General features: G+C 41.0%; 1 protein-coding gene across 1 annotated transcript; it reads left to right on the top strand.

Moving 5' to 3' along the window:
• The first annotated feature begins 549 nt into the window (after window positions 1–549).
• LOC128497644 (outer dense fiber protein 2-like) lies at window positions 550–9,080 on the top strand. The gene is made up of 17 exons (XM_053467807.1): window positions 550–699; window positions 2,248–2,603; window positions 3,211–3,340; window positions 3,704–3,835; window positions 4,094–4,150; window positions 4,542–4,613; window positions 4,709–4,825; window positions 5,004–5,183; window positions 5,515–5,624; window positions 5,716–5,851; window positions 6,191–6,301; window positions 6,645–6,734; window positions 7,043–7,171; window positions 7,661–7,761; window positions 7,939–8,092; window positions 8,172–8,297; window positions 8,907–9,080. Exons 1-17 carry the CDS (start codon window positions 592–594, stop codon window positions 9,078–9,080), a joined length of 2,283 nt encoding a protein of 760 aa, XP_053323782.1. The 5' UTR covers window positions 550–591.
• Window positions 9,081–11,449: the final 2,369 nt, after the last annotated feature.

Raw genomic sequence — 11,449 nt, 5'->3', positions numbered from 1 at the left:
AAGTGGCATCAATGTGCTTTAAATAGCTGTAGTTGTAGTCAGTAGACTCTTCTTTCATTTTCTTTTTAATACAGATGTTGATGGTGACAGTTTGTAACACGGTGATTGCTAGGAAAGATACCTCTCCGTTCAAAAAAACTTCAGTTGTGTTGTGAGCCTGATTTATAAGAAGACAGTGAAATAGCTCAGTAATTTACCAAACTATTCCCATTTTTAATTACATTCTTTGTCTTTGGTGATTTGGTTACATTCGACTTTGGCCCACTTAAGGTAATTGCCTCCTAACTTAGACCCTTGGGTCTAAAAACAACCATTACATGTTCACGTGGATGAAAATACTCCAGTCCATGTCCACATTGAGAAGGGTCATAAAACCACCAATTACAGGTGGGGCAATGCTGATGGCCATCATGTTGTACCTTGGACCGTTTCCTTTGGTCTTGGTACCTGATGCCAAAAAGCAGGTGGCTTAAAATGGGCTGTAGCAATGAATTATTTCCAACAGGCCAGTTTGCAAAGACATTTACTGAATTTGACTGTGTTTTTTTTCTTCTTAATTAGATTTCTACGGAATAACCGTCAGAGAGCAAAATGAGAGGTGAGACTGCAAACCTGCGTCGCACCACGAAGATCAAATCAAAGGTCCCATGGATCCCACCCGGAAAAACATCTGCCTGTGGCAATGGCTTGAAGCGGGAGGTAAGGTGTCCACTCAAATGATATTTCCGCTGTTCGCTGCTTGCCTTTTTTTGAACAGCCATCCTTACAGACAGGGCCGGCCTTAGGGGTGTGCGACCTGTGCGACCGCACAGGGCGCCACGGTTGCAGGGGCGCCTGACCGGGACTTAGATTAAAGCATCGTTTTTTTTTTTGTTTTTTTTTTAAACTTTATTTAACATCATTGATGTTAAATAAAGTTTAAAAAAAAAAAACGATGCTTTAATCTAAGTCCCGGTCAGGGGCGCCGAGCGGTTGCTCGTGAAGTTCTCGGCAACCGCTCGGCGCCCCTTACTCTCCGTGACTCCGTCGCGGTGCCAGCATCTCATGTTGAGCGCCGGACTATACCGGCGCTCAACATGAAATGCCGGCAGAGCGAGAAGACGGATGCCTCCCGCTCTTACCGCAGGACTCCGGCAACAAGGTAAGTGGGGGGGGGTAGTTTGAAGGGGCAGGGGGGGGTAGTTTGAAGGGGCGGGGGGGTAGTTTGAAGGGGCGGGGGGGTAGTTTGAAGGGGCAGGGGGGGTAGTTTGAAGGGGCAGGGGGGGTAGTTTGAAGGGGCAGGGGGGGTAGTTTGAAGGGGCAGAGGGGAGGGGTAGTTTGAAGGGGTAGAGGGGAGGGGTAGTTTGAGGGGGGGTAGTTTAAAGGGGCAGAGAGGGCGGGTAGTTTGAAGGGGCAGAGAGGGGGGTAGTGAGGGGGGGCGCCAGAGGAGTAGTCCGCACAGGGCGCCACAACGCCTAAGGCCGGCTCTGCTTACAGATACTAATTAAATCTACAGCTTCAGAAGTTGTATGGTCCATCTACGTGTAGACTTGTTAACTATAAGATGTTCTTGAGCAAAGAGACTTATGTATTCTATTTACATGGTATGTAGAGACCTATTGTACAGCGCCACACAATATGATAGCATTACATGAACCATAATATTATTTAATATGTGGGTTGAGGTCATGATGATCCTTGCTAGTTTAATTGTTGGTCAAGCACTATAAGTAAGAGGAACTGTAACTGTAAACATGGGGTGACTGCAGGACCCGAACTGCCATTGGAGCTGAAGTAAGGCGAAGTATGTGGCCTGGCCATTTGTCCGGTATTGGCCTGACAATAAAAGGCATTCACTCTCGCCGCCTAGCGGAAATCTCCCATTACATCCTTAAACAGGTTTGCTGTCGGGGTGGCACGGAGCCTCGACTCTACCCCAAGCGCCAAGAGCCCTAGTTACATCTCAGGAGCAAAACTGTGAACATGAGTTCCAAATACTATCCTCACAGACACCCTCTGCTCCTGTCTAAAGGCAGCTGTTTGATCAGTGGGGAAAAACAAAATTTGCCTCACTGATCCCCAAAAAACATGAATGCACCTTGAAGTTGAATAATTTCTCAAACCTACTTCAAATAATATAATTTTGGAAAAACTCTTTTAGTGGGGATTCATTGACTTCCCTGATAACCACCAACAGAGAACTCTTATTTCAGTGTCATGGTGGTTTATGTTTATCATTTTATTATTTTGTTCACTTTGATTCTGCAGGGTTTTACACATCGTTTGGATATCATACCTCCAGATACTAAGAAGATGGTCTCAGCCTTGAGTCTCGATGACCTTTCTAAAGAAGGAGGTACCATCCACCTCAAAATCAACACCTACGAAAAGAAGATTGATTCCTTGATCAGCAAAGTTGATACCCTAAAGCACGAGCTGGAACTCAAGAAGAATGAACACGTCCTGGAGCTTTATGAGGGGAAATTGTCTGCTTCCAAAAAGCTTCTGGAGGAGCAGAAGGACAAACTAGCCAAAATGTCACTGGAACTGGATGAGACTGAGCATGAAAATGCACGTTTGAAAATGAGCATAGAGCAGATTAATGAAGAGAAGGACCTAAATCTGTATGTATTCCCCAAAAAAAGATTGTTTAGTCATGCTACACTGCAAAATACATGAGTGTTAAAGGTGCTGTTCCACCTACTTTACTACCAAAATGCAGCTTTAGGGACCTCATACTTAAGCAGGGACCCTTCAGGAAATAATTATGTAATCATGTAAAATTTCACTTTATTCACAATTTTAGCTGGGAATGCTTAATTGATATGTGACACAAAACCAGGCACTGATAGGTTGTTGCCATAGAAGTGTTTCTTTGAAGCTTCAGTGCTTATTGTACTAGAGATTAATGCAATTAATGTTTTGCCTGAAACAGCACCATTGGGTCGATTTAGTTATATCAAGACAGGCAGATTTTAATACTGGGGGGGGAAACTTGGACCTCATAGGCATCTTTAAAATTGGTGACTTATCTTAGCCTCTCACAAAACATTTACCTACATAAGCTTGCAACTGTAAAAATGTGAAGGGTTGTTGGAACTGTTAATAAACGTTTTCCTTTTCAATGGCAGCAACCTATCATATTTATGGCGATAACAAACAAAATGACCGAATTATAGAAATATGTATATAAATGTGGAATCCAGGTCTTCATTGAATATGTTAATACAGGTTCCAGAAACATCAGCTGCAAGAAGAGAAGTGTCATCTCCTGTCTAAACTGATGGAACCTGAGAGGGATGGTTCAGAGGCTGCCAAGCAAGTGGGGATCCTGCGTAATACCGTCGACAGGATGAAATATGTAAGTAGCTTATACTTAAAGGGGCGCCATCATGACATTCATATTATCTGGTTTTATGGGATGCAGGTTTACATTTTTTACATAAAACATGTCTATGTGACGAACCACAATATCGCAACAGATTCTTTAATTTCAATTATTTAAATTCTTCCTTAAGGGATGCACAGCTGTAATCCTAAAGGGCCACAAACAAGAGTCCGGAATTATGTGTATCCCTGCCTGAAAGTAGTTTAGTTATTTTTTCTTAATGTTCTCAAGCTGGGATATCCACAAATTGTGGCCTGTTTGCAGTCCTCGAGTGACAATAACACAAAGCATCATTTTGCTGCTTCGTCTTAATCAACAGTAAACTTCTCTTAACAGGAAAAGAGAATGTCCTCCACTGATGTAAACCAGCTAGCCAGGCAGAACGAGATCCTGCTTCAAAAACTGAGTACATGTGAAGGCACCAACAAGGCACTTCGGACACTGCTTAGTGAGCAGCATTTCAGAGAGGTAAGTAACTTATACTACTCTACAGCTTTCTAAATAGATGTAGGCTCCAGAAAGACCTAGAAGCAGGGCCAGAGTATTGGTTGGGGGTTCATCTTAGGTTACAGGAGGGCACATGGGTCCAAAACTGGTTACATGATGATCTGCCCCCACTGGAAGATGTTTGCATATTTGTTATTCATTTGAGGGGACGTCTTTAATTTTGTGGTTATGGAAAATCCTTGCTTTATAGTTGAAGCTTTTTTATTTCACCCCCCCCAGACAGAAAAACAACAACTGCTTATGAAGAAACTGTCCGACTCAGACACTGAGAAAACAGTACGTTCCATGCCTTATGTCTAATGTCCAGTTATTATTCCTTAAAATAGCTTCTTCTTTTTGAATGTCATAAAATAGAGCGAGCATGCCAGTGCCATTCACGCAATGTGTTCTTGGTCACCATTTGGTATTTGTCGATATGCGCACCTCAAAAACTGCTACTTACACCTAGTTTAAATTTTACCTTAAAGACAACTGAAATATTATTAGAAAGATAAGCAACATATAGGTAGTCTTTCAGCTCTTCATTAATTAACGCGCCTGCATTGGTCACCAGAGCCATTTTTTTAGATGCCGATACCATTCACATACAGACGGTAGATACCATGATGTAATTTTGAATGTGGCTCTGCTTCCTTTCTCATTCATGTTAACGTTTCTTCCTATTCAGCATCTCCAGCTGAGGCTTTATGAGAAAGAGAAGGAAGTGGATGACCTTCTTCTCCAACTGCAGACAGAAAAGGTGTGAATATCCATCATTCGCCTTCCAAGGCCAGTTTTGTTAGGAATTTTCTTATATTGTGACTAATGTTGGATACGATGTGCTTTTCTTTTCAGGATAAAGCTCAGAAAGCATCAGAACTGTCCAAGTCTCTGGATGCCACAAAAGCTTATTTGCAGGGGCAGCTCAGAAGTTGTGAGGTAGAGAACAACCATCTGACTGTCCAGCTCAAGGTATAGTCTGATCCACCTCATTTTTCATCTGCTTTCAGGATTCTTTGCATGATGCAGAATGTATCTTATTATATGTATATCATTATTCTTTTTCATTCACATCTACCTTGTTGGTGCCCTGTTAGCATGTAGAACTTTCCTGGTCCGTTGTAACTCTAGATAATTTGTTGTATTTCAGAATCTGGAGCGTGCTGAAGTCCAGCATAAGATAGAAATGGAGAAGACCAAGGAACATTACAACGAAATGAAGCAAAAGTTGGACAAAGATGCCTTGAAAAAATCCGCCAGAGCATTGAAACAGCGAGCAGAACGCAGCGAGGAGACGGTGCAAACACTGAACGCACAGCTTGCAGAAAAAGTAAGTCAACACAAGGTGCTAAGTAGGCACGTTGACTTGGCGTTCACATATTTCAGTAGTAAGGCATTGTATATATTATTACTGTAATTATCCTCTATAACTATATAACAGTCACAAAATTGACACTATTAAAATATCAGTTGGCAATTCCCCAAAAAGTAATGAATGTTTGTAATGTTTTTTATCGGGTAGTACTTTAGCATTCAAAGGTAATATAGGGATGCTTTTATTGCGGAATTCAAATAATTTGGGATAGAAGGAGACAGAAAAGTATAATGATAAAAATAATTGTGTTTTTCTTTGGTTTCTTATGTATTTGTTTTTTTGGCAGAATGCAGAACTGGCTAGGTCCCTGTCCGACATCGACAACTGGAAAAGCCTTCACAGCGCCTATATGAATGAGAAGAGTGAAATGGAGAAGGTCATCAGTACACTGAACAAGTAAGAGGATTCACTAAGTCCATAGCCGGAACCTTGGATGATGCATGAACAATTTTACTTATTTTACTATTGTCCTTCCTCACTTATCTAGTCGTATAACAGAACTGCTGGAAGACATTCAGACCAATGAGGAGATGTCCCGTCTGGATCAGGAATCACTCATGGAGGAACTTCACCAGCAGCATACAGAGAACACCTTTTTTAAACAAGAGCATGAGAAACTAAAGGTTAGTCCTTCGTACCTCTCACCAGCAGGGGATCAATATGGGTGATTTATTGTAAATGAGTAAAAACATCTTCTTTTCTTAAAAAAGATTAAAACTACATGTGATTGCTATGTATATGGGGAGATTCTGTAGAATGCCTCCACGCTTTTGCAAGGGGGATTAATCGGCCATTGTGGATTAAAGTGCATATAGTGGCTAGACTGTGCCTTTAAAGTGAGAACATGGTGGACATATCCATGGATGCCCAAGCAAGAGGATAAAATAATTTGCCTTGTGTGAATCTCTCTCTCGCACTGTGAACAGTTTAAATAAACAAAGCACTCCTTCTGTCACTTGCAGTCTACTTTGGCCACAGCGGAGGAGAAACTGGCATTTTCTCACAATGAAGTACAACAGCTGAAGAGTTCCCTGCATCAGTATGAAGGTCTGGTGGATACCTACAAAGATCAGGTTTGTCATATGGATATTTTGTGGGTACACCACTAATACTGTGCTTCTTCTAGCCACAATCTACATTTCTTGGGTTTTTCTCCTTTGCTGTTCTGAAAAATATTTGAATTGTGCCATTTAATATACAACCTAATAACTTTGTAATTGTCTTCACTAATTGGTATTTTGTTATCAAACAATCTGCACCAGCTTTGTGTCTAACACGTTGATATTTTACATTACATTACAAAGAGAATAGGGCCTCTGCTGCTAAATGAGGTGGTCATTTACTTGGAAAAGACAATATGATTTATAAGTTTGCATGAGAATCTCTCCTGAAACGGAAGTCCCTATTCTCTTACAGGTTGAAAAGGCTCGGATGGAGGCTCGTGAAGTCTGCAAGCAGCTGGAAAAGTGCGACAAAAAAACGCCAAAGGATCTGGAAGTTGGAGAGGTAAAATATTAACCCTATTTCCTTCTTGGATTTGGGATTTCATTTCCGTTCCATCAGAAGACAAAGGTAGTTGACTTAGCTAGCTTGTGATGTTCAGGGCACCTTGTGACCAACACTGAGACACTCTGGTATAGAGCAACCAACTTTTTATGGTCTTATACTGTATCTCCTATCATTTTTCCTCCTCCTTTTTCATCTTCAAGTAAGTAAAGTTAAAACTTGTTCTTGATGTTATTGCCATACTTCATTTAAGCTGCACTCAGCCAGTGACACTTCCATACCTGAGTATAACATTGATCTTACTTTAGAGTTACCTTGCATGTGTGGAGATGGTAAAGCAATCAGAGAGGAAACTTCAAGATTGTCAAGAACTGCTGCTGGATCAGGAGCGAAAGAACATAGAGCTCACCAGTATCATCTCTGACATGCGCACTGGGGTAAGGAACTGGCACAGCAATAGCTCTTCAAGCAAGGCATTTGGGTCCAAGACATTGTTGTTGCCTTTAAATATGTCTGTTATTTATATATAGATTTTCGTGGGGGGGGGCATTTTTTTCTTTTGTCTAACCACTTAATCCCCAGTAACACATTAAATGTTTTTATGGGTGTGTAGAACAGTAACCAACTTTTTTTTCTGTATCCCTGAACATATCTCAAAACGTGCGTGCTCTATTTACACATTCATAGCTGCTTCACTTCTTCTGGGGCTGACAGTCATGTGGTGTTGACCAGTAGTTAGTGTGATGTTACTGCAGGCTATAAAAGGTTAATAAAGAGGGGGTTTGTCTTGTTACCCTTTAAAGGCATATTTATTTATACAAAATCATGGAGCATTGGACTGGACTATTAATATCCTCTATTTGTTTTTTTTCCATGTCTTCCTTGTTCTTGTATATGATATATATTAAGACATGTTGTTTTGGCAGATGGAGAAACAAGAAGAAAAGGTTTTGTCAACAAGAGAGAAGTACCAGTCTGCTTTAGAAGAAAACAACTGTTTAGTTGCTAAACTAGCAGATCTGGAAAGGTAAGTTGATCTGGATGTTTTTCACTTAAGTAATGATTTACATCATGACAATTATTATTCTGGAAGAACGATTCTTTCTTTCTCTTTTTCTCCTTTGTGTTTGTGTTGCATTATTGCTAAGTGGGTGATGGACAAAATCTGACCACACATCCTTGATTGGCTTGTTTTTTTTACCAGGAAACTGGATGATGCAGGAATCCAACAGAAAGATCTTATGCAGATTGTGGCCAAACAAGAAGATTTTCTCCAGCAGAGCCAGTGGCAGCTAGAAGGAAGAGATCGTGACTGCGCAGCTATGGCATGCCAGCTGAATGCTTATCTTGCAGAGCAGGTAGGATGTATATGGTGGACACCCAAAGTGTCACAAAGCGCCTTAGGCAATTTCATCCTAACATCTGAAACATTTGCAGGTTAATCAAGCAAGAGAATGTGTGACGTGTAAAGAAAGGGCAACACAGTCTAAAATCCTGGATCTTGAAACCCAGCTTAGCATAACCAAAGCTGAAGTGATTGAAATCCTCTGCATCAAAGAAGAGGTGAGTATATGGTCCAAGTCATCTAAAAATAAGAGCTTATGGAAGCCTAAGCATAGATTTTTGTGTTGTGCTAGTTTGTTGGATATCTATGCCAACTTGTTTTTGCAGAAGTGGGTCTTTGCAGTATCTGCCAGGCGCATTTGTTTGGGCAGGAGTCTGTTTATATCCTTAGCAGATGCCTGTTTGACCTACCTATACACCTCTATCTTCACACTGCAGTCACCACCCCAGATCTGGAATGGGCAGACGCGTATGCAAGTAGTCATGTGACAGATCGGGACTATGATTGAACGTATATGTCCATAACGATTTTAAGTCCTGTCTGACACAGTTGTGTGGCGCTAATATCAGAACTCATTCCTCATGCACATATCTCCCTTTTCTGCTATACATTGTTCCCCTGGATGTTGCAGTGGATAAAGTTCTGGCAGATGATTTTGTTTTTTGTGATTTTTTTTTGTAGAGGTTTTCATTTACATATGACTGACAACCCATGTGTGTGCAGACACGCTGTATATCGAGTACCTCAATGCAACTTTTTATTTTAACTGCTAGCTACTAATTTATACAAATGCTGTCCACTCATTTTGGTTTTCTTTTCACCACCAGACTGAATGCCGGTTCCAGAGCTGCCTGCAGGATCTAAAGGACAAATTGGAACTGTCCGAGAGCATCAACCGCAGCATGCAGGCCTACGTTCAGTTCCTGAAATCCTCTTACTCTAATGTATTCGGAGAGCCTGCCTTTTCCAGAACTCTTATTCACCCTCAATCTCCGATGTAGAAAGGGTTTGGAAGTCACTCTTCCGAATAAACCAAAGTTTGAAGAACCATATCTCCATAACACCATATATGACAAGCCACCGTTGAGATTTTTGTAGTTATTGTAGTTGTTTGATAATCTTGTTAAATCTAAATCTGAAAATTAACAAAAATTAATGTAGATCTAAAAATGTTATAAAAAAAAATTCAATTGTTCATCAAAAGCTACAGGGTTCCTCTAAGTATGTTGTAGCAGAGTTTAATGTCTAAATTTAGCTAACAGCCTGGGACCTTCTATAGAGCAATGTATCAAAATCTAATATTTATATTTCGTGTTCTAATGATTAATTTTTTTACATTTTTGTTTTTCTAATTTGATACCATCTAATTCACAGAGTGTGATTTATAAATATTTTTTATTGTATAGGAAATGTAATTATACCAGTACTGTGGATTCATGCTTTATTATAATAAACTGGAAATTCATTTTTTATTGTGATTTGTTATGGACATTTACAAAATAAATTTTGTGGTGCTGAGTAAAAGGATTGTGGTGGTGCTAATTTGTACTAATTGTTCCAATGCATGGTATTGGATTGAGGGTAATCTGGGATGAAACATTAAATCGCTAAACTTTAAAAATGATTTTTCTTCATTGCCTTCAACACTCATCATGTACTATTCTAATATACGCACACTATTAATCTAACCCCTCAAAGACAGCTTTTTTATGCTCTAGGACCAGAGCAATGTTCATGTTTTTCTTAAACTAGTTTTCTCTTTTTCAGTTATTGGGTATTACATCTATCTATCTATCTATCTATCTATCTATTCACCCATTAGCAAATCAGTGAGTGGGATTAGACATGTGCATTCATATTCAGGCGAACATGAAAACGAATACAAAGAGTGCATTTTTACGTTCGTCCCACAGAAACGAAGAAGCGAAGATAGCAGGACCCTGCAGACGACCAATAGGCTCACTAGCATGGCCTTTTTTAACTCCTGACGGCGAACCTACGGATTCCCACTCGGGAGCGGAAGTCCGTAGGTTCGCTGTCAGGGGTTAACTTGGTGCAATTTGGCCGACAGAGACCACTGGTCTCCTTGCTCCAACAGTTAAAAGTCCATACGAATGACTAATAAGTGCTGCAGGGGACCTGTATCCTCCTCTCTGGCAGCTGGTGAGCATCTGTGTGATGTGCCGGCCAGCAGCAGAGGTTTATCTACGTGCATCGCGCAAGCGTTTACCGGCTGCCCCTGCTAGACACCACGGAGTATGGAGCACTGAGAGTATTTCCGTGGGGGGTAAACAGTGGCATATCAGGGGCACAGTGGTGTGTAGGGGTATAAGGGATATTTGGGGGTCAGAGTTGCATATCTTGGGTATAAGGCATTGCAAAGGGTACTATGGCATATAGGGGGTATAAGGCATATCTGGGAGCAGAGTGACATATCTAGGGGTATAAATCATACTGGAGGTATAAGGCATATCAGAGCGCACAGTGGCATATCGGGGGTATAAGGCTTATAGGCGATATAAGGCAAATCTGGTGGCAGAGTGGCATATCTGGGGTATAAGGCATATCAGAGGGCCCTATGGCATGTAGGGGGGGTATAAGACATATCTGGGGGCAGAGGAGAATATCTGGGGGTATAAGGCATATCTGGGAGGGCAGAGTGGCATATCAGGGGTATAAGACATATCAGAGGGCACAGTGGCATATCAGGGGGTATAAGGCATATAGGGGATATAAGGCATATCTGGGGAGGGCAGAGTGGCATATCAGGGGGTATAAGGCATATCTGGGGGGCAGAGTGGCATATCTGGGGGTATAAGGCATATCTGGAGATATAAGTCATATCTGGGAGGCAGTGTGGCAAGCCTGGGCTCAGATGTGCATAACTGGGGGGGGCAGGTTGGGAAATAAAAACAAAAAAAAATTTCTCAAAGTTTTTATTCTGCTCTTTTAAGTAAACGAAAAAATAATCGGCCAACTAATCAATTATGAAAATAATTGTTAGTTGCAGCCCTAAGATAGATAGATAGATTAGATAGATAGATAGATAGATAGATAGATAGATAGATAGATAGATAGATAGATAGATAGGTAGATTTATATGATTGATAACAGCAATCACAATCCTATCATGCCCAGGCATACCCAGACTCCAGCATATATTGGCTGACTTAGCATGATAGGAGTGTGATTGCAAAAAGCAATCACATTCCTATCATGCCCAGGTTCTAGCATGTACTGGTTGCAGGATCTGAAAGACAGATTGGAACTTTCCGAGAGCATCTTACTCTAATGTATTCGAAGAGCCTGCCTTTTCCAGCACTCCTATTCACTCTCAATCTCCGATGTAGAAAGGGTTTGGAAGTCACTC

This window comes from Spea bombifrons, chromosome 5, assembly GCF_027358695.1.
Source record: "Spea bombifrons isolate aSpeBom1 chromosome 5, aSpeBom1.2.pri, whole genome shotgun sequence".
NCBI lineage: Eukaryota > Metazoa > Chordata > Amphibia > Anura > Pelobatidae > Spea > Spea bombifrons.
The sequence above is the reverse complement of the archived record's forward strand: the minus strand, read 5'-3'. Positions and strand labels throughout refer to the sequence as shown.

What these genes read in the sequence shown, in the direction of transcription:
- LOC128497644 (XM_053467807.1), top strand. Translation starts at nt 592, where the DNA reads ATGAGAGGTGAGACTGCAAACCTGCGTCGCACCACGAAGATCAAATCA. An exon ending in GAAGAGAAGGACCTAAATCT is followed by an intron (nt 2,604 to 3,210) that starts GTATGTATTCCC and finishes ATGTTAATACAG; the next exon opens with GTTCCAGAAACATCAGCTGC. An exon ending in TCTCTGACATGCGCACTGGG is followed by an intron (nt 7,172 to 7,660) that starts GTAAGGAACTGG and finishes TTGTTTTGGCAG; the next exon opens with ATGGAGAAACAAGAAGAAAA.